Raw genomic sequence first — 23678 nt, 5'->3', positions numbered from 1 at the left:
CGTCCGAAATTCACAACTCAGCTATTTTCTCGGTAGCAACTGCTACTCTTGTTTTCACTTAGTCACAACTGACCGACTTTGTCACCCTTACATTGGGCAATGATTTTTTCACAAAAAACGGTGAAAATTGTCAATTTCCCTCCACAGTGACTGACTGTAATTGGGAATGCTCTTATTCCTCCCCCATTTTTTTTTACATTACGTCCAAATCTTCATTTCCACTGCATCCTTTTATCCTTTTTGCTCCTTACATGCCAAGGTATCCCATAAAAAAATTCTCCATTAGACACCGCTTGCTTTCCCATTCCTTCTCAAACAAAAATTCCACTTTAAAATAAAATAAAATAAAAAACAAAAACAAAACAACATAAAAAAAATATATATATATTATAAAAAATACCCCTTCTCAGTTTATCTCTCTCCCCTCAATCCTGACGTCATCAAAAAGGGTAGTGGCATTAGTATTAGTGTATACCTACCTGATAATAAAACTTCTTCTTATTTTCTCACCTCCTCATTTCTCTTCTTCTCTCTTTCACTTCACCAAAAAATTTATCACTAATAATAATCATTAATTCTGATTGAACTAATAAAAAAAGAAGCTTTGTGGGTTTCTTTTTCTCTATCTCTCTTTAATATTGATTGGATTTTACCCATTTTGACTTTTAATCTGATTCTATTAAGCAAAAATCCATTCTTGCTTATTCAGTTTTTTCGCCAGTTAGATCGGGAGATTCGGCTTTGTTTTGCAACTCAATTATCTGCTAAGGTTTGATCTTTTTCTTGGATTATGTTTGTTTTAATCGTTTGATTCTTGGTTTTCTTGTTTTTTATATGGTGGGCTTGTTTGTATTTAGTTAATTTTTAATGCTATGTGGTCAATTGGTTCTTTGTTTCTGAAATGATAAAAGAACTTGATGATTATTAGGATCTTAAATTTTTGATAAATTATGTTACTTTATTGATGAAGAAAGGTTTTTAATTTTGATTTTTTTCAGTTATTGGGCTAATCTTGTTGTTGCAAGTGTCACTGTATATTGTGTTAGACAATGTCCTATTATGCACTATTGCTGTTTGATTATGCACCTTCATGTTTTGTGTATGGATTGGTTTGGTGTTTGTTTTTTTTTGAGAGATTAGATTGTTTTAATGTGTTTTGGTTGAATGACTTGATATATGCAAATGCATTGTGATTCCTTTTGTTATACTTGGATTGCCTCAAGTTAGAATGAAATCGTGGATGCTTGTGTGTATGTTTGATGGTATACTGCTTGTGACAGTTTTTCTATTGTGTTTGACCAATCTATGGGGACATTATTATTTGAGTTTATCTTTTTTGTTCTCTGTGATTCATATCTTTTTTTTTTCTTCTTAGGCATAATCTTTTACTTACTTCCTTGTTGAGTATATATGGGCTGAGTTTGGGCATTTCATGGGAGGTGTAGAGGACGATGAACCACCGTCAAAACGCGTGAAAGTGTCTTCCACAGGAGTGAGGAGCTTCTCGGGCAGTTTATCTCTTTCTGAACCTGTCACCAGCTTCCAGGGAGAATCAATGGCTCGACCTTTACCTTTTGAAGGGGGGGAAGAGATGGTTGGTTCTAAGCAAGTTATTAAAAAGGTAGAATTTGTGAGGATTATAACAAAAGCATTATATTCTCTTGGTTATGAAAAAAGTGGAGCCCTTCTGGAGGAGGAGTCTGGGATACCATTGCATTCCTCTGTGGTGTCTTTGTTTCGGCAGCAGGTGCTTGATGGCAATTGGGACGAAAGTGTATCTACATTGGGTAAAATTGGTCTGTTGGATGAAAACATTATAAAGTCAGCTTCTTTCTTGATACTGGAACATAAGTTTTTTGAACTTCTTGGTAAGGAAAAAGTCATGGATGCTTTAAAGACGCTGAGAAGCGAGATTGCACCACTTTCTATTAACAACAGCCGTTTGCATGAGCTTTCTTCTTGCATTGTTTCACCCTCACAGTGCACATCACTTGGGTTTTCTATTCAAGATACTTTAGGTTCAGGATCAAGGATTAAACTTCTGGATAAATTACAGAAACTACTTCCTCCTACAGTTATGATACCTGAACGAAGGCTGGAACATCTTGTTGAGCAGGCCCTTAATGTGCAGCTTGAAGCTTGTTTCTTTCACAATTCTTTGGATAGTGCAATGTCCTTGTATACTGACCATCACTGTGGAAAAGACCAGATCCCCTCTCAAACTTTACAGGTGAGAACTCGTATTTCAATTGCAAAACTGTTTGCTACTATTTCTTTATGCTTCTTTATTTCTTTTCTGTCCTTGTTTTTCATTTGTTCCACTCCACCCATATGTATTTTTGTTCTGAAAACAATAAGCTCTTCTAGTAACTTTTTTTGGGGACTTCCCATTACAATCCTATGACTCAAGTAACTAAATGTTAAGGTTTAAAAGGATTTTATATCAATTTGATAGTCTTAGATGAAAAATCAGTGTAGTAGACCAATTATTTCCATGACGTGCATGTCACGGTGTTCTCTTTTGCACCTGTACATGATGCAGATTTGTACTTAATATATAGTGAAAACTTTCATAGAATTGGTGCACACAGTAATGTAAGTTCATGCAATCTACAAATAGGATACTGGTGCATCATATTGCCTTCTTACCCTTGGTCATATGCTTATTCAGTTCATCTCCAAATGCTTTCAAATTTGTATGTTGATCTCTGCATTTCAGCTTGACTAGTTGACTCTCTTTTAGAACTTCCTATCTACCTTCAACAATGGCGTATTCATGTGTGTAATTTGTGTGGGTTTATTTTTTATTTTTAAATAATTTGGTAAACCTTTCATTTGAGCCATCTCTTTCATGGAATGGAGCAGGTATTGCATGCACATCGTGATGAAGTCTGGTTCTTGCAGTTTTCACATAATGGGAAATATTTAGCCTCAGCATCCAATGATGGGTCTGCAATCATATGGGAGGTAATTATTTTGGTTTTAAACCCTGATATTGTGGACTTTGACATGATATTGTTTGTTTGGCATGAAAGTAAAGGAATAGGAGTATAGGACAACCCTTTTCCGAGAATTGAGTGCTTCTCTCTGTTGTCATGGTATAATACTTTGGATATGCATATACTTAACCAATTCCTGGAATACCATACATTTCCGTTTCCTTTTTGTCCGTATAAATTTTCTTAATAGATATGTATATGCAGTCATGTATTTATTTATATCTGTGCAGAGAAACTCTACCCTGTATGTAAATGGCCCCTTACCTACGTCGATCATCCCTATAAAAACTGGACAAATTCTGAAGTTTCTACCCCAGTCAAAATTGGGTTACAAATTGGAGAACAATGCATCATCACTGTCATTTGAGGCTACCCTTTGGTAGGGTTAGAGAATTTTTGAATGGTCTGATGCTTTTGGTAATTATCAATGTTTAGTAAAATGCATCAAAGCTTCGAGGTGCTCTGCCTCTGAGACTTGAGGCCAGCCTCAGAGGCACTTGAGGCTTAAGGCACAATAAAAAAGAGGAATGCTAGTTGGCAACCCAATGTTATATTCTACCTGTAAAAGTGAAATCATGAATTTCCAATGAAGAATATAGTTTAATACTTTGTATTGTCATATTGTCAATTTTTTTTAGTATTGAGAGAGATGGAGAAAGGATCAGAGTGATAGTACGAGCTTCTGCTACTGCGGCAGTACTGGTTATGTTTTCATATTGTTCCTTACACCTAAAAATAGAAGGGGATAATGGACTTACTGATTTTGTTGTAGTGGGAAGAAAAATATTGCAGTGTGTTCGCCAATTTGTGTTAAGTCTGTAGGCATCTGTGCAACTAACAATCTATGTTGCATGCTAGCATTCCCCAATAAAAAAAAGGCGAGAGAAAATGAGATTTAAAGATGGAAGTTTGTGATTGTAATAGAATGAGGTGTTTTGATGTGCAAACCTAATCAGGATATTTTAATCTTTAAAGAAGTAAAATAAAAAAAAGGAATAAAATACAAAATACGAGAACATGTGAGGTTTAAGCCTCAAGGCGCTAAACTCATAAAGGGCCTAAGGCATCTTGAGACTTAAGCCTTGGTGCGTATTTCTAAACCTTGGTAATCATCTATACATGGAGATCATATCCACAAACAACCATGAGTAAAACCTTGACGGTCTCTGCTCTATATTTTCTCTCTGCTGTACTTTTTGTTGTGGGACCCATGTAAAGTATATACTAGACAATCCAACCATACAATAGGGAAATTTCCCGTAGCAATCTTGAATAAGTAGGAATTGCCAAATTAAGTTCCCTCTTCCAATTTTGGCCATTTCAACACAAAATGTACAACTATACCCCTTCATGAAAAGTGAAACACTCTCTCCTCATACACCCTCACTCTCCAAGTACACACTCTCTCCTCTTACATATTGTCTCCTTTTAAAGTGACATGTTAATTGTGCACAATGACATCAAGATGGATATAACAGGTCTGGACTGTCGGTTTTAATTTTTTCTTGTTGAAAATGATTTAAGCGTCCTCTTTAGGTCTAGATCATATGGATCAAATTTTTAACCTTGGATACTTAGTTAATGGATATTTTGATTTTGAGAAATTAAATGCTAAAACTTAAAATAAAATGCTGAAGTAAACTGATAAATTACTTTTCATTAATAAAAAAAGGGACGTCCATTACAGTTTAAAAAAAAAGGAGAAAATCCAAAAGATCAAAACCTAAAACCAAAGCCCAAGCGGGCCTATAGGCATCTGAGTCACAATCTGACTCATCATAACCCAACCATGGAGGACGGGTCCTAGAAAATCAGAGATATAGGCAAGCAGTCGTCATCTTTGTTACCAAGGACTTAGGTTTTAAATTTAGGACATTTTTTTTAAACTTATTTTACTATTTGTTAATTTAAAATCACAGTATCTATCTAAATAGGATGGTTCAAAACTTGATTAGGACAGTTCTAGATCTAATCTAAGTAGGACACCTAAATCATTTTCATCAAGAAAAAAAATATAATAAATGGTCCAAATATGTTTTGTTCTATCCATCTTTATGTTTACCGAGAAAAAAAAATTCAAGATGTCACTTTCAAAGGAGACACAGGAGAGAGTGTAAGTGGAGAGAGTGTACATGGTGAGGGAGACCGAGTGTTTTTGCGTGAAGGGTAGAATCTTACATCTTATGTTGAAATAGTCAAAATTGGAGGAGATTTAATTTTGCAAATTCCTACTAATTTGAAACAGGTATGGGAAATTTCCCTTCAAATAATTTAATAAAAAATTAGTCCAGTTGGGAACTCCTATTCTATTGAAAATGTCACCCAAAATTGAAAAATCTAGTGCTGTTAGTTCTACCGTTACTTTTATTGGATTTTTCACAGGGTTAGATGTTTCCTATCGAAATAATTGTTTTAAGTAAAGATGATCTTACTGACATGCACAACTTATTCTACGGTTGGATTGACCAAGGTGATTTATATGGGGATCCAACAAGGGGGAGTATGACACACTTTTCAAAGGTTTTGTTGACAGTATTTTAAAAATAAAAGGTCTTGTCGACAGCATTGTAAATATGTAAATTATGTCGAAATTCGATTTTCAGATCAAAAGCTAAAGCAGTTTGAATTAAAAAATTTAGAATGTAAAACAAATACATGCGTCTTTATGAATTTCAGAATCCAGAAGTTACAACTTACAACTTACAACATACAGTTAATGTGCACCTTCACTCTTTCAAGAGAAGCACATCACTTTTTTACTTCGTCTTTGCCCTTTCAACTCTATGTGTTCCAGCATCATACTTTTGCATCTTAACAGTGTCATTCAGGGAAACCGACATTTCTACACCCTTGAATTGTTTGTGATGTCATAACTCATAATATTAGCTTGTGTTCTTCAAAATTTTGCTTTTCCCTCCAAACAACACATCCTAAAATATCATATAGATACTGATGCTCCAACTCTGCAGTTACTTTTTATTTCCAGGTAGTTGTATAAAGGGTGGACCAGTATAAGTAGAGTTGTTTCATGGAAGAGAAAGTGATAGTTGGCGAAAACTAGTGTCGGACCAATTGGATCAATCTTTCTATTGAACTTTGACAGGCTTTTATACTTTTTAGGTGTCATCTCCAGACTGCTTATCTCTTGCTGTGATGAATTTAGTTCATTTTGAGAAATGCTAGCTGCTGCAGCACCATGAAAACATCAGCAGCAAAAGACAAAATTATATATTGAGGTTCCGGAATAGTACCTGATGGTTAAAATTTTGGGAGTCTCAAGATGAACTTTTGTTTTTGACTGCTGATGTTCTCATGGTATTGATGCATGTTGGCATTCCTCTACTTTAGTAATTGATTTCTATGCCTGTTTATGGTTCAGAGCTGCAAAGAACATTTTGCTGCGCCTAATAACAACACTGTCTTCACAGCTGTCACTGCCAGAAAGGCAGAAACTGAGCTGGAATTTTTTCCCCTTCCTCCAAGGCCCACCAATATAATGATTATTGAACTACATGATATGTTCTGTGTGTGGAGGGAGCGGGGAGTAAGTGATATGAGTTCTGGTAATGGGAGGATCAGTTTGAGCGCTTTAAAAAGGTTTACATGGACACGCCATATTTCAAAAATAATTAGTTTCGGATACGTATCCACGTGTTGTGTCGGACACATTATATGTAATATCCCTCATGGTTTTTATATTTTTCCATGTCAGACATCCGTGTCCCTGTCAATGTAACTTGGGGTTTTTTGGTGTCAGTCAGCAGCAGTGAAGAAATGTTTTCCCATTTTTTTTCGCTGGAAAAAAGGGATTGTTAAAAACTTAAAATACGATGATATAGATTCATGAATGTGTTGGTATTTCATTAGCATCCAGGCATAATGTCCAATGGAGGGCACCCAATTTCTCATGTCTGTGTAACATATCACTCAACTGTTCTCATTCCTTCCCCACACTGTCAGGTAAGAGAGCAATTCGACTGATATTGCTGTTATTATATATTATAATCGTTGTGACCTTTGTCTATTTACTTGTATTCCATGATAGTCTGTATCTCTGTCAGTCGAATTATGTTGTTATTGTCTCTGGCAAAAAAATGCAATATTTTATTTCAGGCAAGTCAAAGTCCATCTATGTAGTTTTGTGGCTTTGCTGCTAACTTGTCTGTAATTTTTCTGCAAAGGTCTACTACCACACTTGTCTAAGAGATACATATTTTTTTAGGTTAACGAAAGCAGAGTGGCCTTAAGACACACTTTAAGTGGTCACCAGAAAGCCGTGCTCACTGTTTCTTGGAGTCCTGACGACAGTCAGATTCTCACATGTGGAATGGAAGAGGTTATTAGACGCTGGGATGTCAACTCAGGTGAATGTCTGCATGTGTATGAAAAAGCAGGTTTAGGGCTGATATCCTGTGGATGGTTTCCTGATGGAAAGCGTGTGTTCTCTGGGATGTCTGACAAGAGCATCTGCATGTGGGCTCTGGATGGGAAAGAACTGGAGTGTTGGAAAGGTCAGCGGACACTGAAGATCTCGGACATGGCCATATCGAATGATGGTAATCAGATATTAAGCATGTGTAGAGAAACTGCAATATTACTAATTGACAGGGAAGCGAAAGTTGAGAGACTGATTGAAGAAGGCCAAACAATAACTTCATTCTCATTATCAAAGGACAATAAGTTTTTGCTTGTTAATCTTATAAATCAAGAGATACATTTGTGGTGTATAGATGGTGATCTAAGACTCATTGCAAAGTACAAAGGTCACAAACGCACCACGGTTTGTTATTCGATCTTGTTTTGGTGGGTTTGAGGAAGGTTTTATTGCCAGCGGGAGTGAGGATTCACAGGTATGGGTGTATTTCTGCTTGTAGAATGGTTCATCTCATATTCATTTTTCATTATGTTTTGTGCCATCATCTCATGATTAAACTGGTAAATGGGCAGATGCAAAATGTGCCACGTAATAATTTGGTAGAAGAAATCTCGGGTGGAATTTTTTCCCACCAAAAGGATAATTTTGTATAGCGGATGTACTTGCAGTTCTTTGATTGATTTTAGACTCTATATGGTATCCCATCATATTGAAAACAAACTGAGCTTTAACGTAATAGATGGATCTGCAGGTTTATATATGGCACCGTAGTACTGAAGAGCTCCTGGAGGCATTGCCTGGGCATTCTGGAGCTGTCAACTGTGTTAGCTGGAATCCAGTGAACCCCCACATGTTAGCATCAGGTAGTGACGACCGTACTATACGCATATGGGGTTTAAATAGGGTAAACCTGAAACGCAAGGATGCTTATAGCAACGGTGTCATCCGCCATTGTAACGGAGGAACATAGAGACTCATAAAGAACATGAAGTGGTCTGGTATACTGTTCTCACTAAGCCCATTGCTTCTCTGTATATTCTTTTTCCCGTATCCCTTTCTTTTTCAGTTTGGCAATTCATAGCAAACGAGCATGTAAATTGTGCAGCAGCTATCTGCCAATAAACCATATATGGATTACCATTTTTTAAATTTCTCTCAATTTAAAGCTTCAATGGCAATTGCATGGATCAATGGCCCTTACCTTTCGCTGTTCTTATTTTGATTCTTCTAGGGGTTACAATGTTACATCTGAAACAAACAGTCTTTTAAGCTTTAATTTACTGATTGGTATTTGCAAATGTTACTTTTAGTATATTACACATAGTTATTATCTGGATCAAGTATGAAGTTGGTTTTCCAACCCAATTCCACTTCCTTGCAACTTCGTGATTATGATAGGAAGCGAGGCAAACCCACTGAAGGCTTTCTGGAATGAAAAAGAAAAGGAATTTTGTAAATCACCAAATAAAATAATAATAAATTTTCATTTATAACTTGAGCTAAAACAAAGTAGTTTTGAACAGAAAAAAAGAGTGTTACTTACAATGAGTTTCTCAGATCCGACTACCAAAAGTATTTTTTAAAAGAAAGCACAGTATTTTTTAAAAGAAAGCACAACTATAAAACGAAATATTTTAGGGTTTTTTAGACTTTGGTCCTAATAACAGTTGGTTTATTAGGGTTTGTCCAGAAAAGCCTGAATATTAGGGTTTAGTCCTAGTTTTGGTTGTTGACTGTGGTCAATCTGTTTGTATTTTGAAATTGCAATAATACCCCTCGCGAGCAACATTACCTGAATATATAAATTAGATTTTGATATAAGAAATAAGGTCATCTTAAGGACTTGGTCCCTACTGTTATTTGACAAATTAGAGTTTAGTCCTACTTGTCAACTGTACCATTAATCTTTTTCACTATCTCTTCACCAAAAAACTGAACAAAAAAAACAAGAAAAATGAAATTGACTTTCAATTCATCATTCATTTTCATTTCATCATCATGGAAAATTTCAACAACTTCAATAATTCACTACCCAAATCAATCTTCAATCGATTATTCAACCAATCATTTCCCTTCTCTTCTAATTCCAATCAAGAATCCACCACCACAAAGAAACCCCACCTCGACCGCTTCAGCTTATATCGGCCATAAACCTTTTCCTTCTCGCCATTGTCGACCTGAATCTTTTCACAAGTAGCACAAAACCAATCACCTTCTGGTATACCTTGAACAAGGGGATCTCCATAACAAATTGCGTGAACCATTAAATCGCATCCATCGCAAAACACAATAGGGTCTGATGGATCTCCATCTGTACTCTGACAAACACCACAAAGAATCCCATCATCATCTTCTTCTTCTTCGTCTTCCTTAACTATACTGAAAAGTTCAAATTCTTTATGTGAAATGGAACTGGGTATTGGTGTTTCTTTTTCAGGAGACTGTTGGTATTAAAGATTGAGATCTAAATGCAAACTGGGTTTTTTCTTTGGGCTATTGAAAAGAGGTTGAAGATCCCAAACTCTTTTCTTTGCAGGTAAATAACAGGTGGTAGTTTTTGTGTTTTATGGGGTGGTGTTGAATGGGAAATGGAATGGTGGTGAGTAATCTCTTGATTATTTTCTCTTCTTAGCTGGAAGAAGAGAAGTTGAGTTTGGTGTTTCTTCAATTTCTTGTTCTTGTTGTTGAAGTTTGTATCTTTTCAGTGGATGTATCATGATGGATTCAAATTTTATAAGAAAAAGAATTGCAAAGTGTTTTAGGTGGAAATGTTGTGAGTTTGGGAGACTGGTTTTTTTAATGGTTGATAAGTAGGACTAAACTCTAATTTGTCAAATAATAGTAGGGACCAAGTCTTAGAAGATGACCTGATTTCTTGTATCAAAATCTAATTTATATATTCAGATGATGTTGCACGTGAGGGGTATTATTGTCATTTTTAAAATACAAGTAGATTGACCACAATCAACTCAGTTGACTAAACAGTCAACAAACTAGGTCTAAACCATAATATTGAAGCTTTTCTAGACCAAACTCTAATAAACCCACTATTGTTAGGACCAAAGTCTAAATATCCCAATATTCTATGATAGTTAAAATTAAATTTCTACTATTTGTTTTCAGTGTAAATGCCACAAAGTAGGATTTCCATCAAAATTTGACTTGGCCATTTTGCATCTACAGTAGATGATTATGTGGACCTAAAATGGCATTATGGCATTCATGTCAGAATGAGATGGATCCGTTTAAAAGAAAAGCAAAATTAGATTGGCCCAAATCGTCGTATGAGCCCTTAAAATTAACAAGAATCCAGGAGTACACCTTAAAAAACGAGTAGTGATCTAATATAATAAAATCCAAGTTCGATCGAATCATCTAATCTAATAATAAGCTGCAGCTGCTATGTCGTTGGCTCGGAATCCAGATAAGATGATTCTCAAAGGAGATAAGCTGTAATCACCCCACTTTTCATTCTCATCAATTCAGATTCATTAATGTTTATTATCAATCTTTGACAAAATTTCTTCTTTGCAGAACCAAACTCACACTTACTAGGTGGAGTGCTGATTGGAGTTCTGCCACTGTCTTATATGAGGCTGCTGGTTGGTAAATGTTGATCATTTAAATACTGTTATATTACACCACCTCTAGTTTAAAACTTCTCATGTTGTTGTTGTTGTTGTTGTTGTTGCAGCTATTGAGTACAGGAACAAAAGAGATAATGAGAAAGCATTGATGGCATTAGAGAAGGCTTCCAAAGGACATGAAATGCAGTCATCGTATCCTTTTATACTTTGAAATGATAGTGTTTACATGTTTTGTGGATGTATCCTTTACACGCTTAACAGACCATGGGATGCTGCTAAGCATATGGAGACTTGTGGTAATATATCCAAGGAGCTAGGAAAATGGGGTCATGTTCTTGACTATTACAGAAGGGCATCTGAGTTGTACAACGAATGTGGAAGAAGTCAACCTGCATCAGATTCTCTTGCAAAGGGTGCTCGGTATGCACACTAGTTTTTTTTTTTTTTGGTCTGAAGTCTGAATTACATTTGCTAACTTTACTGCATTTTTTTTTTTTGGTTAGATGTTTGTATTTAGTTTATTAGCGGGTTTTATCCCACATCACTGAACAATGACGTCTTTTAAGTTATCTCTCTCTATTTATAGAGAGGTTTTATGTAGACAGTATTTTCAGTGAGAAGATGTGTGCCACAACATGATCTATCCCCTATGTTAAAAGTTGATTTTGTCTATCATAACAAAATAGCATTTATCTTGTTTATAGTGCACTTGAAGATTCTTCCCCAGAAGATGCCATTCAGTTGTACACTGATGCATGTGTTATGCTTGAAGAAGGCGGGGAAGGAGCAAATGGCCTTTGATCTTTATCGTGCTGCCACAAGTGTATATATTAAGCAAGAAAGGTAAGGATGGGAATCTGTACTTGTTTATTAATGGTGTCAATATAGCAACACATGTTTGTATTCTCGACCATTTTATGTAACTGAGTTGAGGGGGAGTTCTACTGTGTTTTATCATTTTATGTAATTTATGACGTGTCACCAACTCAGGACTTGAACATTTATTACGGCTCACATGCGCAAAACTCAATTCTTGTACCCCTTCGTCGAAGGAATATGTATATGTCAGTAGTAGTCGTAAAAAGATTTGGGGTCAATTAATTCAATCACATACTTTAAGAGGTGGAATGGTGTTTAGATTTAGAAGATGAGAAGTATAAAAATTCATGTAGTCTTTGATTGTGGCAAGCAACAAGGATGACAGGTGAGGGTGGAGATCAAAGGAGGGAAAAGAAATTCCCTTTGTTTTGCATGAGATCAAATTGGCATGACTAAAATCCCTCAGGGATGGGGTGGGATCAATTGGGTACTAAGGACTTAGGAGTAAGAGGGTATAGAGATGCTACCACTGAACAAGGCCACCGGAGAGAAGATATTGAAGCCAAGTTTGGTATGCATTGAGAGGTGGGTGGCCTCGATAAAATAGAACCGTCGAGTCTAGAATGCAAGCATTTGATTGATGGTTAAGGAACTTCTCTTCTCTTAGGCTCTGTTAGGCCCTTTATTTAGAAATTATCAGATTAGTAATTTGAGTATTTGACTAATTTCAAAGTTGTTTGCAATCTTGTTTTTGGGACTTGCTTCACTTCGTGTCTGGCTAAGGTAGTAATAGATGGAGCTTGTGCTCCATCTTTGAAACCGCATATTTTTGTGACATTATTGAAACTTGTTTTAATGACAAATGTTGACAAAGAAATAGAACATTGTTTGTTCTGCAGAACCCCTTTGGGCTTTTGATATTGTTAATTTGAAATTTATATTGGTTTACATAAGTATCTAAAATATTATCATGATAGATTGATAGATCTGTAATTTTATTATTTGCAGGTATACTGATGCTGCAACATTTCTTCTGCGACTGGGGTTAGCAGCAGATCATTGTAATGCCACTAATAGTCAGTGCAAGGTTAGGTTTTGATTCTTAAGTACATGATCCCTTTCATCTAATAATTCTACCCTGTTGATTGTTGTAGCTTTATCTTACGGTCTTACACCCAGTTGCAGAAGGTAACAATGAAGAAAACTGAGAAAACAAAATAATTTTAATAGAGTGGTAATTGGGGACGATGCCCCGATTCAAACACCAAAATATGAAAATGACCACTGAGGGAACATAAATTTGACACAGCAATGACATCTACTATAAGAAGAAAATATTAATAATAATAAGATGCTGATTGTAGTATGCAGGGCTCTTAACAATACAAGGGGATGGGGTAATGTACTATGTTAATGGTAAAGGCTTTTCTTTATCGGTGGTCTAAAGTATGCAAGGAGTTCAGAAGTTTCTCTTCTCATTAGTTTGTAGAGAGGTGGGAGAGGTTGTCATTTCTAACATGGGATGATAGGTTATTGGGTCATATTAACTTTTCTTTATCTTGTACTTGTAGGCAATCTCAGCCTTCTTTGCCTCATTAATGATGGTGAACTATAATGAGGAAGAAAGAAAAGAAGAACACAAACGAATAAAAAGATATAGAATTGAGTAAATGACCATGAAGGACTTAAAAGAAAATACGTAACATATTATAACAGTATTAACTGCTACATTGGTACTAAAAAGAAGAAATTATCTGTAGTGATAACATGATAATGATATTTGCGCCAATATTGGCAAGAATGCTGTTGATCTTTATATATGTTCCACATGGTTTGTCGTTGAATGAGTTTGATCTTATTATTGTACTTTCTGACAGCTTGAGCTCTTAACTTTATAGAATTCAATCATACCATTGTCTTCCCATTACCTCTACTGACTATAGATATCCAAAGTGAACTAAATACCATGGTGAGGACCAATTGATTTCTTTATTGATTTTATTCCCAAAAATGAAATTTAAGGCAGTGTAATTCTTCTGTCATACTCGAGTTGAAGTAATACACAAATGAAAATCAGATAATGTCGTAGAGTTAACAGTCAACTTGTGCTCGTGTTATTATTTTTCACAACGCTTCCTTTATGGATACAGGCATATCTTAGTGCAATTATTGTGTACTTGTATGCACATGACTTGAAGCAAGCGGAGAAATGCTATAATGACTGTTCTCAGTAAGTTTTTGTTTTTATCGTACACGCTATGTTCTGTGATAAATAATTGCATATGCAGCCCAACTTCTGATGCTGCACACCTTGATATTGTCTCTGGCATAGTCTTTCCATATATTCAATCAGGTCCTTTTTCCCTAGAATTTCTTTAATGAATTTGTTTTTCATTTATTTGCAGGATTGGAGCTTTTCTTAGTAGTGACCAGAGTCGGTGTGCTAGTAAACTTCTATCTGCTTATGCAGAAGGCGATATTGATGAAATCAAACGTCTTGCCCAGTCCAGCACTGTTTCAAATCTTGACCATATGGTAAGTTATTCTCAGGTCCCTTTTTTATACTCATTCGTGTAGTTATGAAGTGGGTCAATGATGCACGGATACGGGTACCGATAAACAGATATGGTGACATAGGTTCGGGGTACGATACCACATTTTTGAAAATCTAGGATTCGGGTAAGGATAGGTATACAGGAATATAAACGCCTTCACAGATTACTAAGGCGCACAATATAAACGCCTTTGCAGATACGCGGGGGGGGGGGTGATTAAGTATATGAATGCCTTCACAGATTACGCACATTTTTTCTTGGAATTTCACTTGACGGATGGTCTTTGGTGAGCATGATATTTAGTCCCTATGGTTGTTAAAAAATTAAAATTATGTATGGCATGTGATTCACTTGGAATTTGTTGTAGGATCATGGCTGGCAACAACTGTTTTACCACTCAGATATTACTCAACCTCTTTCTTACTATTCTAAGTCATAAATATGTATCCTCTTTTAACTTTGATTGCGTCTTGTTTGCAGCCTGATAAAAATCTCTGATATCTTTGGATCCTCTTTTGGTATGCTACTGTAAATGTATCCATTACAATCATTCACCCAGACTTTGTGGTTAAATTATTGTCCCTACTCCTTACACTGAAGCCAAATTTGATGTATAATTGTTTCTCCTAGTTTCCGTGTGGAACTGTATCATAATTTACCCCAAGAGGTTCTAGGGACATATGGATACTTTCCTATTCTTGACCTGCAAGCTAATCTAGATGATGGTCTATGAATTCTTGCAGGTCATCAGGCTAGCTAGGAAATTGCCGACAGGCGATCTGAGCATCCTTAAAGCTAATGAAACCATGGACGAGGAAGAGCCTCTTGATGAGAACGACCTCACTTAATTTTCTTCCAGAGAGAGATACCAGTAAACTTTGTGCCATAGACATAATCAACTGTCTTGGTTCGGTATATGGTAGGAATGGAATATTTTAGAACTTAATGGCTTTATGCTCTGTAATAGTGTTCAGAAACATAGTGATTGCTATCAAGAAATTTCATATTTTCTCATGTATATTAACACTGGTATAATAAAGAAATCAGAATTCAATTCGGATATGGATTTACAACTTTTCAACAGGGAAGCCAACGACAGGTTTTGTTTCAGAGGCCAATGATCGGAGTTCAGTGATCTCTTCGTCAGTGAGCCTCCACCCAAGTGAACCTGAAAATTCTTTTGCCTGTTCTGCATTTTTGGCTCCTGGAATGGGCACCACGTTATTTTGTGACACTAGCCAATTGAGAACCACCTGTATAGAGGAGAACTTGTTAGTTGACTTCAATATTTACAATGAACTCGTAATTAGATCTTTTTGCCGGTCAAATCAGTTAGACCAATGGTATGGAGAAATGGCTGGTCGAGAAATTTTGCATTCAACAATATATATATTTTCGCATTCAACAATCAGTTGGGGTCTTGGAGAACTTCAACTCTTATGGGAAAGAGAATCAACATGTTTTAAGTGTTATATACATCTACTGTCGGTGCATATAAAGGCTTAGTGGTTACTACTCCTAGATTAAAGAACCTATTCATACTTGTGTTAAAGCTTAAAGGTTATGGATCAAATTTATGTATTTTGGTTGAGAAACAAAACTACCTTTGGTTTGAAGGTTACTTGTGCTAATGAGACGTACCTGTGTGGGAGTTTTGTTGTAGGTTTGTCCTATCTCCTTGATTCGATTCAGTAAAGGTTGGAGCTAGAATGAAAAGAGAGCGGTCATTTGGTGACAATTCAATAAGCTATGGAGCAATTTATGCATAATTCATAATGTTTACCTTTGTGAGGAATTCTGGAGTGTATATTCGACCTCGAGGCCCCTTAGGTGGATTTTCAGGTGTATATTTTCCTGTCAGAACGCCTATAAGAGTACAAGGGAGGGAAAACATCTTCCCGTTAGTTGAATACACAAAGAAGACATTGGTGAATTAACAGACCTAGATCTCTATTAGAGAGAGTCTAGATGTTCACCAATATAACGACATAGGAACAGAAGTGTATATTCTGCACCTTGAGCGATAGGTGAATATGCAATCAAAGTGATTCCAAGCTCATCACAAGTGGCTTTAACACCATTCTCTTCTGGAAACCTGTATATTAGGCTGTAATTTACTTGGTTCGAAGCTAATGGAATTCCTCTCTTTTGAAGCTGCTTATGGGCATCTCGAAGACGCTTTTCTGGAGCATTACGGAACAATTAATTAATTTGGAGTAAGATCTGAACAAGAATAGTCTAAACTAGTATGTGGATAAAAAGCTACCACTATAGTTCGACACCCCTACGGCTTTAACAAGTCCTTGTTCGACGGCATCTCCAAGCCCATTAATGTACCCTGAAATGATTTTCAATCAACGAGTTAAGTTTCTTCGGCATCCTGGCGTGATTCTCATTATTACATTAACTCAAATGTGTTGTACAAGGCATGGTAGTAAGAATAATAACCTTCATTTCCCCATATTCCCGGCCTGAAAAGTAGTGCAAATGTTGTTTGTTAGCCACTAGTCTTCGGAATGATCTTTAATGGAGAAAAAAAAATTATAACTAATAGTTACCGACCAATGGAGCTGGTAGAGTTCAACAGAAGAAAGACCGAGACGGGACAGGGAATCTTTAAGAGCTGCAACGACACTCTTACGACCCAGCCTCCATGGCAAAGCTGCAAATTTGGTGGCAACGGCCACCTCTGCTGTTTGATCCTTTTCTTTCCTTTCCTTGATGAACCTACACATGAACGAACAATATTTGCATAAGGTTGTTCATGAACTTCACATGTAGAACAGACATATATATTCAAATCCAAAGCAAAATGCGAGAACTAAGGAATAACTTCCATAAGCAAAATGCTTTCTTCTTGTCAAGATTGTTACCTTCCAAGTAGAGTCTCAGAACTAATTGCACCAAAGGTGAACTGCAAGGAAGACATACAAAGACGAGTTCTTAGATTGCTAAGACCAACAAATGTGATAGTACAAAGATCAAGTAAAGAAGAATTTGCACTCACACTTGAACCATAGACTTCAGCAGTATCAAAGAAAGTTATGCCAGAATCAAGACTAGTATCAAATGCACTTTTAGCTGCCTTGAGCTTCCTATCTGTCAATGCGAAAATTAGAACTATCATAATTATCATCTTATGTCTTACACTACTGTGGAATAATGCAGATAATATGTTGATTTTTTGGGCTAAATGTTGGAACAGATAATACGTTAGAAACTCAGATTTCATGTACAGATTCTAACTTAGACATAACAATTAGTGACTAAACTATGAGAACTCGGATACACATATTTTAAAACTTCAGCATTAAAAATGCTTAAGGGAAACAGCTTACTGCTTACCATCCCACTCAAAGTTGTTCCAATAAGAGGTATCACCCCAAGACCAAGCTCCAATCCCAAGTTTGGTGACCTTTAAATCAGAACCACCCAACTTAATCTTATCTTCATCTTTGCTCAATGTGCTCACATCCTCAGAAGAAGCAACTGCTCTTATTGTTTGTTTACCATGCTGATAGTTTGCTCTCTTTAAGTTATTTCCAGAAACTGTTAAAAAGCTTGGGTTGCTAACAGAAACATGCAGAGCCATGAATGATTGTTAGGAAACAAACAAATCCAATCAACTTTTTTTTAACTTTTTTCTTTTTGATACAATCTAGCACACACAGCCTTGCATTAAAGAAATGATTTCTCTATTTAAGGAATTCAGTTCTCCTACTTTCCTATCGATCACTTACTTGGGTTTGTACTTTGTAGAATTTTCTGTGGTAACGACCGAGACAAATGTACCTCATTAGTAATATGGCCTCAGTACTCACTTAAGTCACTAGGCGCTACAACCACCACTAATTTGTTTTATCAGGAAAATGAAGAAAGAAAAATATAACCACCAACTTTGGGCCTTTATATACATTATGAGTTTGGGCTTGTACTTGGGCTTTAATTTTTTTTTTTTTTTTTTTTTTGCCTTTAACGATTGAAATAAAATTTAAGTATTTTAGAATATCTCCTTCATAATCTCTCTTTTTATTCCACGAGGACATGAGGTCGGGGTGCTTTAACATTTAAGTCAATTGCATAGTAGGGTGGCTTTTGTGGCGTCGTGCTTTCTGGTTATGCTCACTAGCAGCTGCAATTGTAAAAAAGCTCGGTCAGTTGATGGTAGCATGGATAACAAATTGCAACCTGCCAACCCAACTGCACAGCGCCACAGCGTACGCGATGTGGTGCATAAACAGTGTTTCCGTAGTTTAGTTTTGAACTTTTGATTCATTTTCATTCATGTAAATACTTTAACCTTATTTATATCCATTCAAATTTCATGTACATGCTTGCCTGGTTGCCTTGCTTGACAATAGGCATGGAGCAAATGTGTACAACACTACAACCACAACACATTTTTTACTACGTATTCATCTGCTTTTTATCTTTTTTTTTTGATAAATCATCTGCTTTTTATCAAACACAGCCATACTGATTACATTGTCCAAAAGAACCAAAGATGATTTTAGAAGAATTAGGACGGAAAAAATAGATAACTTAAATAGGGAGTCATTTATAAATATTTAAATGCCATTACAACAGGTACAAAGAAGAAATTACTGATGATAAGACTCAAATTCTAATCTAGAACAATACAGTCAATCACGAAATTATTGTAACATGAGCTAGAAAATAAAACAACTACATAACATGAACTAATGTGCATTTCGTCTTAAGGGGTCTCTTTGTCCTTCATACCCAAGAGTGGGATTCGGAACCCAGGTAATGGGACAGAAGGAAGTGAGGGGAGAGTTGGGATAGCAGGCATTGTTGGAATTGGTGGTAGGTCTGGGTTTGGGTGCAAGATTGGATCTGGGTTTAGAATTGGACGAGGGTTGAATATTGTATTGGGAGGTACAAGAGGATTATTTTCTAGAGCAGGCAAAATAGGGAACATCAGCTGTTCCCAGGTAGTAGGAACGTATTCAAGCGATGGTAGCGGAGATGGAGTGGCTTCAAGTTTGTTATTTGCATTTAACAGTCGACGATACGCCACACATGAGTAAGCATTGCAGTGAAACAATAAGCACAACATTAGCAATGTTAAAGAACTATAAATGGAAGCCATGGATCTTAAATTAAAGTAAGTAAATGGTTTATATGACTTAAAGAAATCTGGAAGCAACTAATTTATAATGTTCTAGTTTTCAGATTGGGTACTAAGTTGGTTGGTTGCCTGCACGGTTTGCATGAGATGAATTTTCAAAGTAACACCTAAAACTCTCCAAATAATGTAGGATGCGAATGAAGTTTAGCTTGAGGAAGCTGGGCAGTGTAATACTGTAATATACTTTCTATCTTTTACATCAGTAAAAATATTCTTCATTGCGCATATATGATTTCAAGATTTCAACTGCATTGGATTCAGACTTCAGAGATTCGTGCTGCAAGCAAGCCTGCTTTTTGACATGAATGGGCATGTCTTATGTGCTGCAAGTGTTATATGAGTGGTTGCCAGACTTGCAGGGTGCAAACCTTTACAGGTGAGAATTTCTCAAGGGCAATCTTAAATTACAGGACCCCTCTTAGGAACCGGAGCGTGTATTTCTCAAAATGACATTAATCCGTACCAAATGAACCATGTAAGAATACAAAATTTTCTTACCATCTTAGCAACTACCACATGTCTCTTTACTGCCTTTAAGGAAGAGTCTAACTCTCCCGCTCTAAATTATTGTCTTTATCCAAGTCATCTTGGCCACTGAGAATATGAACCCATGTGAGGGACTTACCAAAAAAAGGACAGGGCCAATTTACTTGGTGCAGCACCAGTCGAGCAGAGACAAAAAGAGCAAGAGACAGACAATGGCCGGCTTATATGGGAGTACAGGAGACCTTACGATGAGTATATGAAGTAAGGAATCTCCTATAATTCCACAGTACTACACTCCTACCTCATGTTATATACGTTTATGCTCATAAATAATTCATTCTTCTTAATCTCAAGAATACTAGAAGCCTAGAAGGCCATGAGAAAAGAAATTATGCTTTCATCTTTCCAACAAAAGAATAGATGAAAACTTAGTTTCAGATATAGCTTAGACACATCCAGTTTCAGTCTTTCCGATAGTAAATATCAAGACCAATGAATAAACAAGGAAGAGAAGTAATAATTTTTCAAATAGAACTAGTATACAAAAATATAGAGGCTAGTATGGGAACTAGTCTTTTTTTATCTTGATAAAAACAAGTCCAATGGGGAGCTATATGAGCTGCTAATGGCAAATATAGTACCCCAACCACAAAAATGTCATTCCAATAGCTGCTAAAATGGTCTTAAATTTGGAAGAAGTAAAAAACCAAACCAAAGTTAAGACTTTCACTAGTAGTTGCTATAATAAGTTCGGAAGACGGACGGCATAGTTTCTGCCGTCCGTGTGTTAAATTTCAACAGATGGCAGAAACTGTGTCATCCGTCCAAAAAAGATTCAATCTAAATTACAAAATAATAGACGAACGGCAAAAACTATAACATCCGTATCATTTAGCACTTCAAAACAAAAACGCGATTAGATTGGTTTTTGATTTTGGGGTACCAAATTTGGCTGGGCAAGCTAAAAAACATATGTTGCACCTTTTAGCATCCCAATTTAACAACTCTCAATTGGACTTGCTCTAAACCATTAAAACTTCAGTTCAAATTTTGTTGTCTGCTCAGAACATAATGAAGAACTTAACAAATTTTCTGGGCACCATTCAAGTTTTTAAAACTATAACAAGTTAACAACATAAACTACATGACAAGGATTAAATGATCTCATGAGTCATGACCAGTCCAAGAGATTAGACTGTCACTGTTCTTCGAATTATACACTGACATGGTTGGATACTTGGATTCGAACTTATTGGCGCATCAGGCATCAGCTCATGTCGCTCGTGTATTTGAATTTTCAAACAGGGATTAGCTTTCGTAGGGACTTGTTCTTTTTTGGTAAAGGCGTAGGAACTTGTTCTAAAAATCTACTAAAATACAAAATAAGAGAAATATTATAAACAAACGAAGGGATAAACATTATTCCAAGGAATATCTATAATGAAACCAATTATATGGATCAATTATTCATTGAAAGTACCTATCACATGCACCAACAGACATAAATAACCGAACCATTTTCTTTTTGAAAAGAAATTGTAAACAAAACAATAGTATTGGGCTTGTGGACCAGTGATGATCTACTACAAGCCAGTCAAAGAACAGTGTTAGGATCGACTGACTTGCAACTTAACTTTGCAAGTTCCAATTACATTCAACAAAGATCATAGCAGCTTGCTTCCAAGTTCCAATATAATGTTTGAATCTAAGCATCTCCTCTCCCCAAATACACGGAACCATAAGATGATCGGAGAAGGGTCAGCCTATGATCATGAACTCAAGTCGATATTTGTAGAAGTAGTAACACACTAATAACCTCATAGGCATATAGGACAACTGCACAAGGAACTTACTAATTAAAATGTCCAATTAAAAAGTACTGTTATGGGGCTCATTCGACCTTCCCAGAAGGGTGGGGGTGGGGTTTGCAACTCTTATCTCCTTCAGCCTACTCAGTTAGTCAGATGGCACGTGAGCCAGCCAGTTACTCTGAAAGTCTGAAGCCATTCTAAAATTTATGCCAGAATTTCCACCGGAATGACTAAAGCTATGTTTAGTTCCAAATTCTAAGCCAGAATTTACATTGTCATGACTAAAGCTATGTATAGCATGTATTTAGGATAATCTGAACATTTGGTGCAAGCATTTTTAAGGAATTAAACAAATTTAGAAGAATGTCCCAATTCTGCAAAGTTCGGTTCAAAGTATTTAAAGGAACAAATGCCCAAAAATGCAACGAAAAACAATGAATACAGAAGATAAAATCCCCACATATATATACATCTGAATCTGTTAAATCTTAAAACCAAATAATCATGAATGAGCAGCAATTCAAACCAATAACTTAAAATTTCCGAAAAAAAAAGTTACCGATTACTCTCATTAGCATTCCTCTTGGTGACTTTATTTTTAGCACCCCCATCTCTCTTCTGAGAAGAAAAAAACTGTCCAAATCCAAAACCAGAACCCGATTTCGAAGACGAAGACCCGCGAAGTGAACAAACAGGAACATTTAACACAGGCCTAATTCTAACATTAGCAGAATAAGATCTCTCCATTCCTCTTGTTTTCATTCTAGGCCCACCATTAAAACTACTAGGACTACTTGAACTTCTTTCCAAACTATGAAAAACAATTTTCCCTGAAGAATTCATCCTTGGACTATCACCCACAGACACTCCTCTACTACCATTCTCCTCTGGTGCTTTCCGTGTCGCGGTTCTCCCCACTCTAGAACTTGCATTTTGCCTAGAAGTAGTAGTGTGTCTTGATGCCGCCGCTTTCGGTTTGGGCTGCTTTGTTAGTTTCACTCTAGGTGGATTTCTATGTAGGGGGAATAAATTCAAACTGAGTTTTTCTGAATCTAGAGATAATCTTGGAAGATCTTCATGTTCATGACTAGATGATGATGATGAAGATAGTGATAATCTAGAAGAAATGGATACAGACTCTGTATCAAAGTCTTTTAGTAAAGGAAAATTCATGGAAGTAGAATCAAATGATGAAGAAGAAGAAGAAGATTTAATAGAGTTTCTATGAAGGAAAGACTTGAAAGACTTTGAACTCTTTGATGAAGGCATGGAAGCTGATTTCTGTAAATCTTCAAGTTTGTTTTTTTTCAACCCAAGAAACTCTTTCCATCTACTAGAAGTACATTTTGGTGCTTTTGGAGAAATTTCTTCATCAATTATTTTACAAACAATTATTTCATCATGATTTTCTTCACTCTTAGTAGTAGCAGCCGGCTGTGAGGTGACGAGCTTTCCGTCGGAGAAAAGCTGGTCTGCATCAAGCATTTTCTTTGGTGGATCTTCTAGTCTAAACTCAAAATCTCCACTATTATCTTGATCTGCATTATTTCTAGTAGATTCTTGATTTGGGAGAAAATCACGGCTGAATGAGATTCTAGGACTCAACCAACCAAAAGATGAAGAACTTTCTAGGACAGCAGAACTCATGAGTTAATAAAAAGAGTTGATCATTCAACAAATGTGTTTGTGGAGGTTTCTTTGTTCCCGCTCCTGTTTTTAGGGTTTCTGTATTTGGAGTGTGTGAGCATGAATTGGATATTTAAACACTGGGAAAAGACGCTCCCCTCTACTTTAATATAAATTGGAGGAAGAACCGAGAGGACTTTGACTCTTTAAAAGTTGCATGATACACCTCCCCATATATCAAAAAGTTAATGACACCCCCTCATCCATC

General features: G+C 36.2%; 4 protein-coding genes and 1 pseudogene across 5 annotated transcripts; 2 read left to right on the top strand and 3 right to left on the bottom strand.

The window, feature by feature from the left end:
• The first annotated feature begins 401 nt into the window (after window positions 1-401).
• Window positions 402-8561, top strand: LOC147519125 (transducin family protein / WD-40 repeat family protein). The gene is given in 6 exon segments (XM_086590801.1): window positions 402-769; window positions 1376-2230; window positions 2866-2967; window positions 7222-7776; window positions 7778-7849; window positions 8126-8561. Coding segments are annotated over 5 exon segments (1746 nt in total). The 5' UTR covers window positions 402-769; window positions 1376-1432; the 3' UTR covers window positions 8345-8561.
• A 761-nt stretch (window positions 8562-9322) lies between these two features.
• Window positions 9323-10091, bottom strand: LOC147519124 (uncharacterized; annotated as a pseudogene).
• Window positions 10092-10647: 556 nt separating this feature from the next.
• LOC147519123 (gamma-soluble NSF attachment protein-like) lies at window positions 10648-15392 on the top strand. Its single transcript, XM_086590800.1, is given in 10 exon segments — window positions 10648-10826; window positions 10909-10976; window positions 11069-11153; window positions 11223-11381; window positions 11666-11738; window positions 11740-11804; window positions 12789-12867; window positions 13931-14010; window positions 14186-14315; window positions 15079-15392. Coding segments are annotated over 10 exon segments (894 nt in total). The 5' UTR covers window positions 10648-10776; the 3' UTR covers window positions 15184-15392.
• On the bottom strand, window positions 15321-18190 carry LOC147519122 (NAD(P)-linked oxidoreductase superfamily protein). 2 transcript variants are annotated; one of them, XM_086590798.1, is made up of 10 exons: window positions 17681-18190; window positions 17343-17434; window positions 17209-17249; window positions 16898-17062; window positions 16784-16806; window positions 16602-16673; window positions 16312-16518; window positions 16119-16201; window positions 15977-16039; window positions 15321-15588 (listed from the first exon to the last, which is right to left on the bottom strand). In XM_086590798.1, the coding sequence occupies exons 1-10, from the start codon at window positions 17925-17927 to the stop codon at window positions 15403-15405; spliced, it is 1179 nt and encodes a 392-aa protein (XP_086446924.1). In that variant the 5' UTR covers window positions 17928-18190; the 3' UTR covers window positions 15321-15402. The 2 variants fall into 2 exon arrangements, with proteins under 2 accessions (XP_086446924.1, XP_086446925.1); XM_086590799.1 differs by having other exon boundaries at window positions 16351-16518.
• A 3928-nt stretch (window positions 18191-22118) lies between these two features.
• On the bottom strand, window positions 22119-23626 carry LOC147519121 (uncharacterized). Its single transcript, XM_086590797.1, has one exon. It carries the CDS (start codon window positions 23429-23431, stop codon window positions 22340-22342), a length of 1092 nt encoding a protein of 363 aa, XP_086446923.1. The 5' UTR covers window positions 23432-23626; the 3' UTR covers window positions 22119-22339.
• Window positions 23627-23678: the final 52 nt, after the last annotated feature.

The sequence above is a fragment of the Coptis chinensis genome, chromosome 2, assembly GCF_015680905.1.
Source record: "Coptis chinensis isolate HL-2020 chromosome 2, ASM1568090v1, whole genome shotgun sequence".
In the NCBI taxonomy this organism is placed as follows: Eukaryota; Viridiplantae; Streptophyta; class Magnoliopsida; order Ranunculales; family Ranunculaceae; genus Coptis; species Coptis chinensis.
Note: the sequence above shows the minus strand (reverse complement) of the source record. Positions and strands in the feature narration are given on the sequence as shown.